General features: G+C 31.9%; 1 protein-coding gene across 2 annotated transcripts in view; it reads right to left on the bottom strand.

The window, feature by feature from the left end:
* Positions 1-20,661, bottom strand: part of LOC118192260 (macrophage mannose receptor 1-like) — a 111,900-nt gene that overhangs the window by 5,400 nt on the left and 85,839 nt on the right. For both annotated transcript variants that reach the window (XM_085818571.1, XM_085818572.1), the window contains 4 exons: positions 20,029-20,270; positions 19,655-19,832; positions 15,642-15,791; positions 6,912-7,025 (listed from right to left, as the gene is read on the bottom strand). In XM_085818571.1, coding sequence (XP_085674697.1) covers positions 6,912-7,025; positions 15,642-15,791; positions 19,655-19,832; positions 20,029-20,270 — 684 coding nt within the window. The remainder of the gene's footprint in view (positions 1-6,911; positions 7,026-15,641; positions 15,792-19,654; positions 19,833-20,028; positions 20,271-20,661) is intronic.

Here is a 20,661-nt window from a genome sequence, read left to right as displayed (position 1 = left end):
GGAAACAGGTATAACATTCTAGCTGTAGAACTTTATGCCAACCTCGCATAAAAACCGACCAATCCCTAACGAAGCAAATGCAAACATGTGCTCGGCGATTTGACGGAGTCAGCTGCGAATTCAATGCATGCGCAACTTTACCTTCTCTGATTGGCTACAACTTAACCTCTGTTTCACAGGTGTGAATGAATCTAATGACTTTTATGCCTTGTAACTATATAATAGCTATACGACCAGGGGTGGCCCAAGAGCGATGCGTAGTGCCGGGAGAAAATTATGCCGTGTGCGCATGACGTCACGTGAGTGACAGCATGGACCTTATAAGAGATAGACTAACCCAGTGGGCGGGGCGCGCGTCACCGACATGTCGGCAAGAAAGAGTAGGGACGATCTGGTTTACTTTAACACTGAAACCTATGGCGTTTGTATCACATAACTCTTTTTAATTATTAAATGTGATACGTTGTATAGTGATGAGATTATGATAGCCACAGTTTTTTCCAAATAGGATTAATATGTCTCATTAAAGCACTTTTTACTGCATTTCACGCATTTTTTTCACGCGCAATTCTTGTAAAAACACCTTTACTTTGGTAAAACGGTAAAAACTCTAAGCACAAAATTTATGAACTTAATTTTTCGTAAAAATGAAGTAAAATTAAATAAGATTGATAGTACGTGATGCTTTGAAATAAATAAGGTAAAATTAAACAAGATCTGATAATTTAAAAAAAAATTAATAAACATTTTCAGGCAGTGATTTTCCAAACTATAATAACATTACGAAACGATCATATTTATTTGACTATATGATCATTAAATTATTAACATTAAAGTGGATTAGTTATTTTAATAATTCATAAATTTCGGAGCATAAAATTTTCTGAGCGTAATGAAGGAAAAGAAAAAAGGTAAAATAAAATCTAGAAGCACTCACATTTTATATTACGCCCAAAAGGAACATTTTTTTAGTTTTGCGTGTTACCTATATTTATTGAATATCATGTTCTTCGCCCGTAAACCACATACAATTGAAAACAGCATATCTTTAGAATTTCCGCACTGGAGATAAAACTGTTATTTTCTGTACAGTGCTCGCTCTGAACTCGTTGAGTTTGTTAATCAAAAATTCGTTAAAGTTTTACAAAATGTGAAATAGATTAAAACAAATTCGAAATTTGGCCGTCCAGATGCCCATGTTTGGGTGGAGGATTACATTATTCAAAATTTGATGGCTCTAAATACTGTCGTTTTTGTCACAGTGCAAGAAACATACATGTATTCATGCAGATTTTTCATTATTTAATTTCTTTATATATAATACAGGGCGATAATATTTGATAACAACAATTTGCAAGGCCGGGGCGTAGCTAGAGGGGGGCATCTGTCCCCGGGCGCAGAATCCAAGGGGCGCCAAACTGATGTTACGACATTTTAGAATTAAATGTTTTCCATCCTTGGCAAGCATGAGGGGGCGCGAAATCTTCAGTTGTTGCTGAGCGCTGAAAACCCTAGCTACGACTCTGTTGCAAGAAGACACGGACATTTATAGTAAAACAGCGCAAAATGCTGCTTCGAAACTAGCAGCCTTTCTATACCGCCGCTTTGGGCTAATAAATTAAATTAACAGTAAATATAAAAAATCTTATGCAGAACTCAAAATAAATTTTAAAAAATAATCACTATAAAATACAAGCAAAATTAATTATTACGGTTAAATACAATTTTAATATTAGAATTAAATGTATAAAAATTTTTAAGGACTCAAAAGTGTTTATCACTACGATGTATTATGAAATATAATTGAAATAAAATTCCTTTATAGAAATTGTGCTATAATACTCATCTATAATTTTAAAAAAGCAGCACAACTTAGAATTTAAACCAAATCTTTCAAAAATTCGTTTTTAAATATTTTAGTATTTTTCACTTATTTACACCAATAAAGAGCATAAAAATTGCAAGAGAAAATTGCTTGTTTGAAATTTTCTATTAGTTCAGATTAAAAATATTATTTTCTAAAAGAAGTAGTTACAAATTTCCTTACAGCATAGGAAAAGTTAAAAAAATATCCAGCCCTGAAAGCATGCAATAGCTTTATAATTATTTTGAACGTTAATTATGCTTGATAAATATGCTAAATTTTTAAAAATCAATCTCAATTTCAAAAATAAAAATATGTCGAAATTCTAATTTGTGAAATAATGCGCTACAACCAGCTTTATCTTGACAATTATATACGCTGCATTAGGCAACCAATGTTAAATTTCTGCAAGTCGTCCCTACTCCTCCGGATGTGATCAAGGTGACAGCCGGCAACGCCTCAGACGAGGGAGAAAACCCGCTTGGGTTAGTCTATTTCTTATAAGATCCATGAGTGACAGTCGTTTGTTCTTGGCGTTTGTTTTGCATTCGTTCATCAACAGTTTCATTTGATTTGTGTTGTTGATTTGCTATTATACTTAACCAGAAATTTCAAATTGTGCTGTATCGTTATGTCAGAGTTTAGAAGGAAAATTAGAAGTAAGGGTATCACATACCATCGTTTTCCAAGTGATCCAGAACTTCGTAAGTTATGGATTGTTCGCTGCAAAAAAGCAGATAATTCCAACATCGAAAATGCAATAATATGTGCTTTTCATTTTACACCTGATGACTACGTACGGGATCTAAACGCAGAATTGCTTGGTTCAACTTCTAAAAGGGTGCTGAAAGCCAATGCTGTTCCCACTTTACATCTTACATCATGATCGTGTGAAAATAACTCACCAATACATTATATATGTTGTACTTCAGAAAACTGAAGTTAATCTGGAGAGAAATATTTCTGACACGAATGATTCATCCAAATTTATGCTAAAAAGAGATAGAGCAAGCAGGTGTCGGGCTCGCGAAACAAGGAAACGAGCACTGGAAAATTTAGCTTCCCTGTTCCCAAAAAAGAAAAGGCTATAAGCTGGTAAGATAGACTGTGCAACTCAGTTTACACACAGTGACACATCTGATTTAGTTGAAGTCATCAGTGACACATTAGAGTTAGTCAGATACTAATACAGATAAAAATAATACAGATAAAAAATAATACAGATAAAAATAATACAGATAAAATATCTGCTTATTTTTTTTAATGAATTTATGTAGTTTTCATACATAACTGTGATCGAATGGATACATTAGTATATGTAATTGTACATTAGTATATGTATTTTTTACTAATATTTTACATTTAAATTAAAATTTTTTCTCATATTAAATCACTTTTTACCATAATCTTCATTTTGTGAATGAGACTTATATCACAATGAGATATTTAAACTCAGTGTCATGTTTACAAATATTGACTACCTAAATGATTAGCTAATTATTAAATTTGTTTATACAACTTCAATCACATGCCTATGTGTTTTGGTTACTTTTTTACATCTAAAAAGTAATTCTATATGTTGATGCATTGTTTGGGTTAAGCACTGCGTACAAAGTAAACTGATATATGCTTCACCCTGAGGGAAGAACAGTTTCTCGACCATACTACCATGCAAATATCGAATCAGTGACTGACATATTCCCATTAGTGTTAACTGAATCATATGTGTGATGTAATTTAATTAACTTAACTAAGTGAATTTCCCCATGCTTGACTCTGAAGGAAAACAAATGTGTATTGTGTTGGAATACAATTAGCGAAAGAGTAAAATATTCTCTTCATTGTTATTTAATTGCTGCGCATGCTTTTAATTTTGATTCCATATAATTTGTTTTTAATTATAACAGAAAGAAAAATATTTAAATACTGAACACTATTTCGAGTATAACAAAAACCACTTTAAGAAACAAGGTGATATAAATACAATAGTTATTAAAAATATTTAATTTGTACGCAGGCTTAATTGAAATTAAGAATTAGGGAAAGAGTACTTTTAGATAAAACTGAAAATATATGTGCTTCTGCTGACATCTAAAGTAAATCAATATAAGTGACCTTTCACCTTAAAAAAAATGTGATAAATCTATTTAAAAAGTATACAGACGTGGTAAAGAAATTTGTAGAATTTTATATTAATTAAGTATGAATTTGGTGATTCAAATCATTTTTTATATATTTTTACTTGAGATATGTAATTTAAACTGAAAATCACGATCATATATTACTCACAGAGTATCAAAATTCATTTGTATTAAAAAAATGCATGAGCAATGAAAACATATGGGAAAATACTTTTTGATTATGTTATTACCATGGTTTTGGCAGTTCTGCCTTCATGTATTCTATTCAACAAGATTTATTAAGTGCAGGCAATACAACGTAAAAATATTTAAAAATACCGCGTTTTACAATATTTAGTTTCATTAACCGAAATATAATTTTTCATATTCTAATGCTTTCCTTTAAGAAAAGGATGTTTACAATTATTTTAGTATTCGTACGAATTCTGAATATAAAATAAACATTTGCTTTGACAAAATATTTAATCGGAAAGTATATACCCGGTATTTCCAGTATGTGATTATACATACTACATGTAAAATGATAATTTTGCTTTAGTTTACATTTTTTCCATTACTGAAATCATGCAGCACACGCGTCGACAGATGTATCTTGTCACTCATGGCTGACACTCAGGCTCACTCGGGTGACGTCACTACCAGCAACCAATGGCATGCTTTTTTCTTTCCTGGCCTAACCTTCAGTATATTAAAGAACCTTGCTATACGACTACCAGATGATACAGTGGATGGACAAAAATATGGAAACACCTTGTGAAATGCATGTTTGAAAAGAAAGATTGATTTTAATGAAATATGTAGGTGGCGCTGGCATTTTTGACTACTGACGCCACCTATACAACTTCGTAAATGTGCTAAACAGTTCAGTTGTTGTCGGAGTACTGTTATGTGAGGTTGTCATTGCATTATGTCAGAGTTAACAGACTTCGAATGTGGGCAAATTGTTGGAGCACGTATCGTAGGTGCTTCCGTAAGCAAGGTAGCCGAGGTGTTTAGTGTTTCAAGAGGTACTCTATCGAAGATTTATTCCTTATATTTGAAAAGCGGAAAAACATCGTGGACAGCGCGGACGAAAGTGTGTTCTGAGTGATCGTGACAGACGATCATTAAGGGCAATTGTGACGAAAAATAAGAAGACCACAGCTGCAAAAGTTACTGCTGAAATGAATGTTGTGTTACCGAACCCTATGAGTACCAAAACAATTAGAAGGGAGCTTCATAAACAGGGAATTGCTGGCCGTGCTGCAATTGAGAAGCCACTCATCAGTGATGCTAATGCCCGTAACAGGAAAAGGTGGTGTTTAAGTCATAAAGCCTGGGCTATAGAGCAGTGGAAGCGAGTAATACTATATAGAGCAGTGGAAGCGAGTAGTACTATAGAGCAGTGGAAGCGAGTCTGACGAGTCTTCTTTCACATTGTTTCCCACTTCTGGCCGAGTCTACGTCTGGAGAACGCCATCTCAAGCCTATAATACAGACTGCTTGTTGCCAAAAGTGAAACATGGCGGGGGTTCTGTTATGGTTTGGGCAGCCATATCGTGGTTCTCTGCTAGCCCCATGATAACTGTGTCAGGGCACATGACTGCCAAGACTTATGTGAACATTTTGGCCGATCAAATTCATCCCATGGTACAAACTTTGTTCCCCGATGGTGATGGTGTCTTCCAAGACGACAAAGCCCCTGTTCACACAGCTCACATTGTCCAGGACTGGTTTTCTGAGCACGAGGATGAGTTGTCCCATCTCCCCTGGCCACCACAGTCACCAGACCTAAATATTATCGAACCTTTGTGGTATACATTGGAACGGAAAGTGCGTTCTCGTTATCCACCGCCAACATCGTTATCTGAACTTGCCACCGTTTTGCAGGAAGAATGGTATAATATTCCCTTGGCAAACATACAGGAACTGTATTTATCCATTCCGAGAAGACTGCAAGCTGTTTTGGATGCCAACGGGTTTCCTACACCATATTAAGCAAAAAAAAAACATGTTTTTTAAAGGTGTTTCCATATTTTCCATCATTATAATTTCATAATGATTTTCAAATCATATTAAGATTTTTCGTTTTTTCCCATATGGAGAATTGTTATTTTTTTCTGACAATTCAATATTTATTTCCGAAATTTCTGCATTCTCGTTTTCTCGTTGTCGATGTTATCTAATTTCTTCGTGATGATTTTCTTTTTTGTTGAATTCTCCAAATAGCTTCAGATTTTTCTCCTATAGTTTTGCTTCCGATATTTCGAATTTTTGCTTCTATCTTTTTTTTTTGAAATATGTATATATTCCCAGTTAATTTTCTTTTCCGATAACCTGTTATATACTTCATGCTATTTTGTGAAGTATCTAATAGGTTGTGGTATGTTATAGTTATGGTACGGATTTTGCAGGTACTAAAAATAAAGAAATTAAATCATTAGATTTAACAAAATAAGTGTTTTTGCTTTAGAATAAGTGTGAGCAAGCCCTATCGATAGTTCAGATCTGTGTAATAATGTGCTTCCCTTCGCCAAAAATTAATTTTTTTTATTCTGTTGCAGACTTTACAAAATTGAACGAAATGACTATTATAAAATGTTTATGTTTTGGGGCAATTACAAATTGTCAGTTTTTGTATTTTAGCTATTGATCTGCGGTCATAAGATCGATAATGATTTTTTGAGATGTGGAAATTAATTTTATGAATAAAAATAACTAATTTTATTACATATGATGAATAAATTAAAAAGAAAAATATTAGATATTTTATAGGAAATACAAATGATGAAACGCATCATTTCATCAGCCTAAAATGAGTTGTTTTTAAGAATATGCAACATTATACAATAATTTTTAAATTAAAATTTTTTTTAAAAATTTTGAATGATGCGTTATAGGTATTAATGAAAATTCCAAAATCTTACCATCTTTGCGTCTTCCAAGTCCGATGTGTAAGAAACGTGACTGGACATTACGAGTTAGATATTCTTGCACGAGTTTGACATCGTCGATTGAGTGGAAGCTCGTTAAATGGCCACCTGCGAAAGATCATTTCGGTGCAGAAGTTTATTATTTTCAAAAGGAAATAAATGAAATACTGAAGATTAATGTTATCATAACTGGACACATCTGCACGAAATATTTTCATCTGAAATATTTTGCGTAATACTCAAAATTTTCTTAGAAAGTAAATACAGCATTCTAAAGTTGGTCAAAAATCTTATTCTGTGCGCAGATCGCAGATTATATTTTGTATCCATTTACTGTGCTTACTAAAGTCCATATTCAGATATTATTTTTTCCTTGATTGTAGAAACATACTATTAAAATGTTTTGAATGACGCAAATGTTCGTGTTTCGGCATTTTTCAAAAATCCATTTATGAAAATTACGAAATCTGATTTTTTATACGTTCTTCAGTTCCTGTGGTTAGATGTAAGATAAATTTACACTCAGTGTGAAAAATAAAACATGCAAAGTTTGACTTCCGCTCGAACAAAAATTCTTCGAGGTATTTAATTTTAAATTATCAAAGCATGTTCGGGGGCCATTTACGAATAGAAAAGCTAAATGTTTGCATCTGTACGTAACTTAAAAAATGTCAGTTTAGAAAAACGTTTTCGATGACGAGAGATTAAGTGAAGAGCATTGCTATGCAAATATTTGTAAAAAGGATTATAGAGTACAAAATAGTATACTATGAAAGTATAAAATTTCTTCAATACAATTTTATGCAATTCTTGCTCTAGAAAATTTAGGGTGTCTATAATTAAAGGGCCTTATTTCAAGATTAAATCATTGTCGACACAATGCAGCAGCTGTTATAAAATAAGTTCACGAGATCGCTCTTTGTTAGTAAAATTATTTTACCAAAGCAGTAATTCCGCAGTAGCTGCTCTACGGAAATTTCGGACTCTGAAGATGATTTTAAGAGGTCCAATGAATCTTAAAACCCTTCGGGAAATGGAAATAAAATTTTAAGAAGGAGGATCGTTTTCTGTTCGTCCTGGAAGAGGAAGAAAATCTGTTTGCAGAAGCAGTATAGGAGGTTGCGCTTCAGGTCGTAGAGGCATGGAGGTAAGAAAGGCTAGGCGTTAACTTACTTCCTACCTCCATGTGTAGAGGACACAGCTTCAAACTTTCAGGGTAGCACCAGTGTCCGGCGTATAACAGAGGAGCTTGAGAGACCACCCTGAGCTGCCCATGAGATCTTCAGCATATCCTCCGATATTATTCTTACAAACTTTCACTAGTGCATTGGTTGCTTCCACATGATTTTGAGGCTTGACTCCGGTCTTCACTTCAGGTTTTTGCTCGCTGTGAAGTCGATACGGAATGGCATTGGAATAGCTTCTGAACAGACGAAGCGCCTTTTCGTTTGGACGTTGTACTCACAACTGCCGAATTTGGGAATCAGAAAATCCAAGTCCTGTCTTAGAGGTTCCATTGCATTCATCAAAAGGGACGGTATGGCGTGGATGTTCCACAGGTCTAGTGACATGCTACATCACCGAATAGCGATATGTATCACTGTTAGAGAACGAAATTCTGCAAGTGCGTCAGTGCCTTGCATGCGCAATCTTTATGGAAGATGAATCTCCGCTTCACATCGCACGGTGAGTTACGAACGCCCTTAAATATAATTTTACAGAAGAATGTGTTGGCAATTTCGTAATGTGCGGCCTCAAGATCCCCAGACTTCAGTCCATAAGATTTTTGGCGCTAGGCCCATTTGAAACATATGGTTAGTCGTGAAAATCCAAGAACTTTGCCTGATCTTAAAGCCAGCATTTCATGCCATTTCCCAGCACAGTTCGTCTAATCTGGAATATACTAGCTTGCGATTTAAGATGGTAGCTGAAAATAATGGCCATAATTTGGAACTTTTTTTTTTTTTTTTGTATAGAACTGTATAAAACTCTTGTAAAGGTATGGATATATGTATAATTTATTAATATAACGCCCTCTAATATTGCTATTTATAACTAATTTCTTTTTTTTTCGCTGAAAGAAATTCTCATCCCTTCATTAAGTCCGCGACAAAATTTCATGTTTTTCTGATTACTGGTTTCACTTGTCACTTTGAAATAGAGTTCGGTACTATTCGGTTTTGAGGGCCGTAAAAAATCGCCAAAGTATTGTTGATGCCAGTGGTAGCCAAAGTATTGTTGATGCCAGCCAGAAATAATTGCGGCAACCCTAATGCAAGAAAGGAAGTATAATACTAGTAAATAACTATCTAAGATTGAAGTTTTAATTTAGATGAAAGGTTAGTTTCATATAATACTTTTTTATTATTATAATCTACATAAAATAGGCTAAACATGACTAAATGGAAGCATAAAAGTAAATAACTATTTTAGATCATTATTATAATTTATATAAAAATTGCTAAACATAACTCAATGAATGCCTGCATCGCTATTTCGCTACTGAGTTATCGCTAAAGCAAAATTTCATCTCGTTGGTTGTTAAAACATAATTTTCTATAATGAATGATGCTTTTTCTTTGAAAAAATTCTCGGTAAAATGCAGGATCGCACACTTATTTGTTTGCCGCTTTTTACGCGGGTAAAAACAATTGGATTTTTGTCAATTTTCTTTTACTTTTTAAGTGAAAATAGGTCGATGTGTACATAGATAAAGTCAAGGGTGTGCGCAGTGCCAATTTTGTGCAATTCTGGGATTTTTTTAAGTGAAAATAGGTCCCTGTGTACATGGATACCGGGTATCTGCAATTCTTAAAAACGCGTCAAGCAGTGGGTTATTCTGCACTTTACCCAAAATTCTATTGCAGACTTTACGTCATGGGCAATTCCCAAATTGTTAAATCCATAGGATATCAAAAAAGGATTTAAAATCAAAAAAAGATTTAAAAATTAAACTAGTATTTCAATGGCGTCTTAAGAAATATAGAACTATATAAACTTACGCAATCTGAAATCAGCGCTTACGCTAGATTTGACGCGCTGTTAAATGGGCGCGTTTGCTAGATTTGGCGCATATATTTTCGCTGCAATTTTTTTACGGTCCTCAAAACGAAATAGTACCTACAGTTTTTTAATTATAGACTGTACTGTTAAGCTTCAGTCATTAAAAATTAATAGCCTTTCTAAATTAATAGATTTTTTGTATTAATAGATTGTTATTCTAAAATAATAAAAGTTCATGAAAATATTAATGCTTGAAAGAGCATTAATATAGAGCTTGAAAATTTTTATAAATTACTTGTATGAAAATTTTTTTGGCACAACAACTAAAGCAAAATTTTAAATTAAAGAAAGTTACACACTAGTAAATCACAAAAGGATGTTACTGAATGACATTTAAGCGAAAAGGAATCAACCTCGAATTATTCTGATTTACTTTAAACCAAGGAAGCTAAAACATGACGTCCAAAATTCGAAATTTTAAAAGTAAATATCTCGGTAAAATTTTGTTACACGGGAATCAAAATTTCTGTGTTTTATTTTTTATAATGAGTATAAAATTCTTCTAAACATATTTGTAGAGGTCGATAATCATATAACATATTTGATTTTATCATTTTTAAAGAACTGATTTTTTTAATTTAAAATGCCAAAATATGTGTGTATATTAAAACATTTTGTGATTAAAATTATATGTGCACGATTAACTGCTGTGAAAATAAATGCCACATTAGGACATCTGTGGATAGTGTCTCTTACTAAGAATATCCTAGTCCGAATCGTTTGCATCAAAATCTGAAAAGGTAGTAAATCACGCAATCGATTCACTCTTTTAAAAAATCCAGTCCATAAACTTGACAGATTAATTGCGCCATTTAAGTCACTTATGCCTCGACATTCGTTTCAAAAATGCTCTGTAACAATCCACCACTTTTGAAATCCACCACTTTTTATGATGTGTGTGTGTGGGAATATTTTTAAGTTAAATAAAAAAGCTGTTAATGAAGTGACTTTTTTTTTAAATCATAGGTCAATAACAAATCTATTATTCTTATTGGCTTACATGTTATAAAAATATTTCAAAATATTATACTCGCATCAAATGAGAAATAAGAGTGATTTTAGTAGCTATGAATGAAAACAGTACTGTCATAATGGTCAAATTTTTATGACTGAACTTAAGCTGCCATCTAAATGGAAAATCTACAGATTTTTTTATCGTCTCATATGAAATATGTGAATTTCTTTCAATTTCTACAGTTTACATCGTACACTCGTTGCATTATTGCCATCCCTGATCCACAGAAGCGTGAATGCAGAAAGAACATATCAAGTTCAACAAGAGTATATGTACAAGTGTAGATACTACATTTATATAAAAAAAAAAAAAAAAAAAAAAAAAAAAAAAAAAAAAAAAGTACAAGTTTGTTTTGGATGTGTAATATGTAGCATGACTTCATTAGTATAGGGGAATTCGGAACGCTTATAAAAACCATAATTGGTATGGATCAAGAAGCTGATTATACGGATATTGAGAACATTGAGGAAGATAGCAATCCAGAATTTCAGTAGAATAAGCCTGAAAAGCTGATTGAAGCATTAATTAATAAAATTGAGAAAGAATGATTCAAACTAAAAGATAATTCGCGACATCACGAACTGGAATAATGCACCTTGAATTATTCCAGTTTCGTGAAGAAGAAGACTAGAAGAAGAAAATGAGGCTTAGTAATTCTCTAAGCAAAATCTTGGCATATCTGGAATAAAAAACTGGAATGATAAAGTGAGCGACTCGTAAGGAAGATCAAAATATGAAGCTATTGAATTACAAAGGACTGAGCTAACTAACTAAATAATAAAGCCGTATAAGTAAGCCATAAAAGATGACTACGAGTAAAGCAAAAGACGAGAATAAACTAAATGATGGAAAACTTTTAGTGGTAGGAAAAAAATTCAGGTTGTAGACATCGAAACCATCAAAAATTATTCTTCATTGTCATCAGAAGACTAAGATGACGACATGAGGAAACAAACTAAGACAGCACCAGTGGTCCGGAAGAAACGTTTTTGCCGAAGATACTTACAAAATCCGAATTAATTAATTCATTTGAATGCTTGCGGAAATGGAAATTAACAGGAAGGCACATGATATGCAAGACATAAGTTCATTTTTCCAGATGATTTTGTAAGATTACCAGATATTTATTTGCAAGATGTAAAAATGCTGTATCACTTTTACCTTATGCAAGCGGCGAAGCTAGTAGCGGTAGTTATCAAAGTGCTATTAAGAGACATTCCAAAAGAAATCGTAACATAAAATATTAATGATAAAATTCCGGAGTTTAAAAAAATTAACGGAAAATCATTAATCCTAAACTGCTTTACTGAATTACCCGGGACAACTTGAAGGCAAAGCAACCTACAATTGCTCATATAGTCTTAATTTCAGAATTAATATTTAGAGACACAAAGCCTGGTGCAGCCTTAACCATTATACATTCTAGCAGTATAATCAGTTAGAACCCAGAATATTGAGGTAAATGGATAAGTTCATACTGGAGCTATAGGTGAGAACTAAGAAAGGAAGGAAAACTTAAATGTCAATTTTCGGCTCACCTAGCCTATATAAGTTCTGTCTAAAGTCCCCAACAAATATTTTAATGGAGAAGAACTGTAAACTTGTTCACAAAGACAAAGATTTTAGGACCTTGTAAAGGAAAAAAAAAGACGTTAGCACCACTAATGAAATTAGCAGCAAAAATATAGTGAAGCCACTTTAAAAAAACCACTAATCGCCTGAAGAAAAGATTACCAGCTGGTTTAAATCACATGCTCTCAAGAAAAACAAAGCGAAAGCACAAAGCTGGCCTTCAAGACAAAAATTTATAAGATATCACCCGAAAGAAAACGAAATTGGACTAAATGTTGTCCAGATTCTCGACAATTTAAAAAAATTCAAGTTATTTCCAAGTCATTTAGGTCCTTGCACTGATATCCCCGCAAATAGGTTTACAAATTATGATTGTTTTTATGCAAGGGGAATAGTCATTCGGGACGTAACTATTATTCTATATCATACAAAATGATACAGGAAAAGTCTGTCTGAAATAAACGAACATGTGATCAAAACGCAGTTTTTGAAACCACAATGGACACAACAGAAATACAGAAGCTGTGAAGTGAATGAAAACAGATTAAATTATTGATAAAGATTAATTCTATTACTGGAATCAGAAATCACTTAGAAAACGTGAGCCTAAAACAGAGGAAGAAATTTTTATCGATTATTGAAGTGGGCAACTATAGGTTTTCAACATAGCAACATAGCAAAGATTAGTTTGCAAACATAGCAAAGACTGAAGGACTAATAATACATTAGATATATATGATAGATTTGTCTGTGTTGCTATATCTCGCCCCGATTTCAACAGTTTCACTCCTATTTGAATACATATAAAAATTTAGTTGTTGTTTTAAGAGTAACTATCTCAACAAGACAGTGCTTATATGGAAGCAAAGTACAATACTGGAGAAATGGAACTTGTATGTGAAGGTTATTTATTGTTGGATACTTATGCGAATTAAAGCCTAGGAAAGAAGATCAACGAAATAAAGGTATGAATTTTTATAACTCATTTAATATAATCATTTTTTTAACTCGGAATAGATTTATGATTCATCAATTTTCTATGTTTTAATAAAAAAAAAAGAATGCACTATTATTTTTTAAAATAATAATTTAATTTCCCAGATTTCTTGGTTTTCTATATCGTAAATGAGTAATAATGAAAATAAATGTTATGTTTGGATTCAGCAGAATGAAAACTATAAGGAACATTTAAAGTATACATAGAGAGGATTAAAAAAACGCATTTGAACATAAAAGAATGTATATACTAGCAGGAGTTAATTCATAAAAGGAATAATTTCAGAAGCGTTTAGAGTAAGGTAGTAAATTAAACAAACTGCGTTAGTTTTTTTTCCACGTGGTTCATGTATATGTCATTCATTATATATGTCTAAAATTAAGAACAATGCGCAAATGGAAGAATCTATATAACAAAGATTCTTATTTACACTCAAATCGATATGTCAAGGACTGACAAATAAAAAAATTAAAAGTTAAAAAAATGGTAGTAATATTTTATATAAAAAAAATTCTAGCACAAATGACCGTTAGCCCAAAAGGGCTATTAGTTTCAAAATGGAATTTTGCATTCAGTCACTTTTTAAATTGTTGCCACTAAATATGATCTCCTTGTATTATATTTAAAGAAGTTAAATAATGAAAAATCTGCATAAATGTATATATGTTTCTCGCACTATAAAAAAAACGACGATACCTAGAGGCATCAAATTTTGAATAAGGTTTCTTCCCCCGAACATGTGCAACTGGAAGCCCGGATTTTGAATTTCGAATTTGTATTATTATCTCTTCATATTTTGTAAAACTTTAACGAATTTTTTTATTAATAAACTCAACGATTTCAAAGAGAGCAATAGCAACTAAGTACGGAAAAATACATTTTTATATCCAGCGCCCGAGACTGTCTATCGGAAATTCTAAAGATATGCTGTTTTAAATATTTTGAGATATTGCTGTTGAATTGAATTTTACATGACTTAAGTGCGAAGAACACGATATTTAATAAATAAAGGTAATTAGAAAAACTTTTAAAAAAAGTCCTTTTGGACGTAATATAAAAGGTTGTATTAAAGTTATAAGTTAACTTTAAAGTTAAACTTTATATTAAATCAGTATTAAATAATAATAGTAACTTTATATTAAAGTTATGCATAAGTTAACTTTATATTAAAGGGTTATATTAAATTAAAAAAGTGTTATATTAAAGTTTAAAAGCATTAAAATCATGCTATTTAAACTGTAAGAAAGTATAATAAAATAAAATTTTTCTGTGCTGGTAAAATCACATGCAAGTGATGAAATTTTCATTTTAGAAGTCTTAGAGTGAAATTAATGGAACACTTGAAGTTTTATAACTGATATATTAAGGGTACGAAAACACGAATTTAATTTTACATCGAATGCATTAATAGAGAGTGAAATGAATTTTATATCTGTGTGCTTCAATGTCACTTTAACTACTATCATTTTATCAAATTAAAAGGAATATTAATTTTTTAGTCTTGAACACTTTGCAGGCACTTTCAATATGCTTTTCACTTTGAAATTTGATTGTGTTGACTTTTTTGAACAGCTACTGCTTTTCCCTTTACAGCAATTAACTTATATCAGAATGTTTTTACTATTCTCTCTCTACTATAGTAAAATAACGAGGCATATTTTTCTTTTCTATTATCTTAATAATATGGCATATTACACATAAATAATTTTTAAACATTATTGACTTTTAAATAAGTTTGATAAAATTTTTTAAAGAAATGATGGTTTGAAAATAAAGCAGGGAAGTATCAATGACGAGATTTGTTTACGAATAAGGACTATAATAAATCTACATTTTTATAAATGATAGCGTACATTTCTTGATACAGTTATTTATTAATAAAATGACACATCAGGCATATGGAAATCACTATACATCATGTACATCGAATTCTTTCTGTCTGAAATAAAAACGCTTCTGTTAAACCTTGTTATAGTATTTTATGTTTTTACAAACATAGCAAACAATAAAATTTAGAATAACACATAAATGCCAGCATAATTTACAAAAAATTAAATATTATTTTAATATCACGAACCATGTCTGAAACAATAAGCCATAGCCTCATTCCAAGTTAATCGCTCATTTTCTTTAAATAAATAGCAGCTACTGCCTCCTATATCTTCCCACCCACCGGAGCTGTTTGTACACTCATGTTTTTTCGTCGGTGTAACCTCTTTGTCAAGATCTGTAAAAAAGTTATTCATAAAATAAAAATAACGAAAACAAACCTTTTTGAGGGAAAAGTATCATTAGGAAAAGTTATAAGCTAAAGCGAAAATATTTCAGAATATGGAAATAAGGATTTTACTAGAAATTTATTTACTTATTTAAACTTCAGAAAATTATCTAAATGCATCAGTACCAAACTGATATACAGGATGCCTTTTTAAGAATTAAAATGATAAGCTAAATTTTCTTAAACAACTTTGTTTACGGCGTTTTCCAGATTATTCACATTTTAGTGGTAAAAACGTTTAGCATCATCTGTCATCATTTTTGCTCGAGAGGCAACTAACAATATGTAATGTGCATTACATGGTATATTGCCACTGAACTTCTCTCTGCGGAACAGTTTTTACAAACTGATAGTAATTTCCGTCACAGCGGCTAACTTTTATCAATGAGATTTTCAGAAACTTTTTTGCACGTATATATCTTCAGGATGATCATCTTCACATTCTATATGAATCTCTTTTTCTTCTCCAATTCTTAAGTATCGTTGTTGGGGCTACTCATTTAAGTCTTCTAATTTTTCCATATCGAGCTCACTGATAGTTTTGTTAATTAACTTCTAGCCAAATTTTTAATGTACCTAGTTTGATAATTGGAAAGCACCTTGTCGAAAGGAATGGTTCGATACTCCAAACCGTTTCAGTTACATTTTGCTAACAACGTGAATCAATTGATGATTATGATCTTAATCGATAGTAAAGAATCAGATAAATCCATTACAGTACAAGAATTCTTAACCCTTTCCAAGCATTGACATCTTTTAAAAGAATAGATTTCTTCATCGATCCCCTTACACTTTTCTCTATATTATGCGACATACGTCACGGTCATAGTACAAATAATTGTTCATAAATAGTTAAAGATAAGAATTTAATTACAAATATGACAACAATTTGAAGCGAAATGCTTTATTAGATTTATTTTTTATTATCTTTTGCATCATTATTATTTTTAATTTTATAAATAGTAACAAGCTTTCAGAAACAAATCAAAAAAATATCTTAATTACATAAAGGTTCGATTTTAATTAATATGAAGGCTGCGCTTGAAGTGTTGATGCTCTTTTTTTTAACATTCGGCATAAAATTCCTAAACTTTATTCGTAAACCAACTTGTTAAAAATATTCACTTTGCTTCTGCTTTTTCATAGTAAATTATTGATTTGTCTAAAGTCTGTTTTTAGTATTTAAGAAGAAGGAGAGTCAATAGTGTTAGTATGGTAACAAAATTTATTTTGTGATTTATTTCTTTCGGATGACATTTAAATTCTAAAAGTTAACGTACTCGAGTGTTTTGAATGAAATTTCTGCTTGAAATTTCATTCAAAACATGGAATGCATCATAATATCAATATCAGATAAATCGCCGTTCGGTTCTATGAGCTATGCTGGTATATAAAAATTTTCAGTGTCCTTTGCAGGCATATGAAGATTTTCAATGTTCTGAAAGTGAACGTTAAAATCGTTTAAATTTTGCAGGTGGTTTGTACATAACATTATATCTTCTGATGAAATTACGATGCTTTTAAATAACGGGCGATCGTTATATTACGGTTGATAAGTTTTGCATTCTTCGTATATTTTTGGTTATGCTTTCTTATGTTTCTCATTTTACTACTTTAAATCGCACTTATTACATAAAAAATATATGCATTTAAAAACGTATTATTGCTCTTTTAAATATATCGATTTTATTGTATTTTGTCCTTTATATTTATTTCATACGCTTTCTTCCTTACTGCATTCCTCTTTATATCAATAAACAATTAATTATCAATTTTAATAATTATTTTTGTAATCATGAGGATTTTTATTATACCGATCAGGGTGTCGCATTATATTCGCCTACCGATCCTCAATAGACTCCTTGATCATCACTGACTCAAATACAATACTCAAATACAATGTTGGAAACCTATGGTCTAGTACTCGTCTGAAATTCGAAAAACAGTCTCTTTGTAATGAATCAGCTTATATCAGGCCAAGGTTAAATGAAGCCTGACTATGTATGACGGGTGAAGAAATTATGATAGTTTGAGGTCTATCCACTTCAGAAAATTCAAGTGAAGATCACTTACAAGATGAGGAGGGACAGCATGAGAAGGGAGAGTCTTGTTTTAGTAGAAATGGAAATTGTTGTAAGACAAATGCTGCTTCATTGCATAAGTAAGATATTACCTTTCTCCAGCTGATAGTATAACGCTCTTCATTACGTGTCATTTAGTAACTACCCTCTTTTGGCACTTTAGTAGTTAACGGAGGCTAACTGCTGATCTGAATTTGAGAGCACGAGTTCAAATCACGCTTCAGGTTTGGCTTCTGGTGTATGCCCTTTACTCTCTTTTCGCAGGTATGATATCAGTTGCATTCTGTACACCATGAGAAGCGCTTTCGATGATGAAAGGCTGAATGACAGATAGTTCGGCCATTCTCGACGAATGCAAGGAAATTGGCTTGCATTTATATTATACTTGGAGAAAATCAAGCAAAACGCTCATGTAAGCCTGTTTGAAGAATTCGAACTCGAATCGAACTGACAGTGTTCAGCTATCTTATGTACTTTGCCACTGGTGAAGCAACCAATAATTTACATCCCCATATATTAATATTTAAAAGTCCAGAATAGTACAGAAGTTATTGAAAATGCTCATTGTTCTCGCAAAATGTGTAATTTATTGACAAAAATTACGTAGATGACACATCGAAGATTGATTAAATTTGTCAAAATTCAGAACACAGAAGTACCTTCTTACTTTAAAAATTATTTTGATACTTTATTTTCTAAAATTCCAGAATTATTTAAAATAATAAGCCTGGGTATAAATTAATTACTAGAATTCAATTAAATGGAACATAATATTTTTTCTTTTGTCTGTGTTATGAAAGTCTTTACGCTAAACAAAAACATTTGTTATTAAACTTAACAACGTTATTAAATTTAACAGTGTTATTAAATTTAATAAATGTAAATTTAAACAGTGTTATTAAATTTAACACTTATCTTCTTTCGTATTACCTCAATGCAAAAACAGGTCAAGGTATTTCAGAGAATTGGCAGATCCTCTTCTTTAGCAGAAACAAGTACATCGAGAATAATGACGGCATCATTTAGATTACATTGAATGCCTTTTTTATTGAAATCAAAGCAAAATTAAAAGGTTAATTTCTTTAATTATTAACATTCAGTTGGTGTGTGTCTATTGCAGCGGTTTCTAATCTCTTCATTCTTTTACTTCGTTTAAATTTCTTACTGCTATGAATATATGTGACGCTCTGAAATTTGGAAAACTAGGGATACGATTAAATATCTGATTTGCTTTGAGAGCATATGGAGATACGATTTTAAAGTACAAATGCCCTCCTACTCTGAGGTGAAGATCATGTGACAAAAATTTTTTTTAATGGCCGGTCGCTTTATTTAATAGCTATTAGCCTTGCGCTACTACAAGGTCCGGAAATGGTGACCATTTCGTTACGGAAGCACCTAATAAGTGGCCACTGTTCCTCCTCTGAACGGACGGACAGTTAAAACCATGCCTTCTCAGCGGATTCGAACCCAGGCTCATCGCTACGGCAGTCGAGGTCGGAGGTCCATGCGACGGCGTTTCAGTCACTAACCACTGTACCGGCTGGGGGGCTTCAAACAGTTGAACGTACATAGATACTTGCTCTACTGCTTAAAGAAACATTAACTTCATATTTCGAAATAAAAACATGAGAAAATGTTAGAGTAATGACTTTAGAGATAAATTTCCTATTGAATAGTAAATATATTTTGATTAGGAAACTGAGGATAAAGTTTGAATAGTAAACGAACCTATATTCCATTCGCAAATGAAAGGATGTTGTTCTTGACAACTTCTAACCAGCCAGCGGTTATTGTTATTGATGACGACACAATTATCCATGGGTATAGAAGCTTTCTGAGGTTGTCCAGGTATCCAATTACTATTTACCAAACGTTGACCTGTTACCATTACATATGTATCCTCTTTCTGTTTAAAAAAATAAATTTTGAACTAAATGATTGCTTAAATTGAATTATAATTATAAAAGATAAATATTACTTAAAAAGGAAACTTTCAATGTAATTAAGAAATAAACTAAAACTGATTATTAATCATTTAATAAAAACTTCCTGTTATGTCATCAGTAGTCTTGAAAGACAAATAAATGACTTCGGATCGTTACCATTTCTCTCATTCCTGTCCAATAATATCCATCATCGAATGTGTATCTTCTTCTCAGAAACAAACCAACAGTAGTAATTCTAAAGGAAACAAGATTTGCTTCGTACGTCCGGCATTCTGACTGCGCTTCGATCCACGTTGAGTTTTTATTGAATACTTTATAGCAAGATGAACCTAATCGACTCCAGCCTTTAACAGTCTCACATGCGAAAGGATCTTCGGAAGGCTGTGTTATTCGAGGATCTATTAAAAATTGAGTTAATGTTACCAATGGTCCGAAAAACATTGCCTCACAATTAGTTATTTAAAAAATTCATTATGCTGATTAGTTGAGCTGTATGACTATTAGTCATTCAATCTCCTTTACATTATTTATTATAATTATAAATTTTACAGATTTCAGTTTACTAATACAATGACTTGTCACTGTTATGCATTTACAGAGTATCAGAAATTTATTATATTTTGTCAATGAAAATTGAACATCAAGGTAAAATATCAAATTTATAAATTAAATAATGAAGGTTAAAATGAAACCGATATATTTAAAATTTTATGCAACTTGAAATACACGGTGCATATGCAAAGTTTTAGAACTAATTGTTTTAATGAATTCCAGAAAACCTGTCAAGCG

The sequence above is a fragment of the Stegodyphus dumicola genome, chromosome 6, assembly GCF_044657685.1.
Source record: "Stegodyphus dumicola isolate Sdum_Otavi_A_Nest chromosome 6, ASM4465768v1".
Taxonomy (NCBI): domain Eukaryota; kingdom Metazoa; phylum Arthropoda; class Arachnida; order Araneae; family Eresidae; genus Stegodyphus; species Stegodyphus dumicola.
Note: the sequence above shows the minus strand (reverse complement) of the source record. Positions and strands in the feature narration are given on the sequence as shown.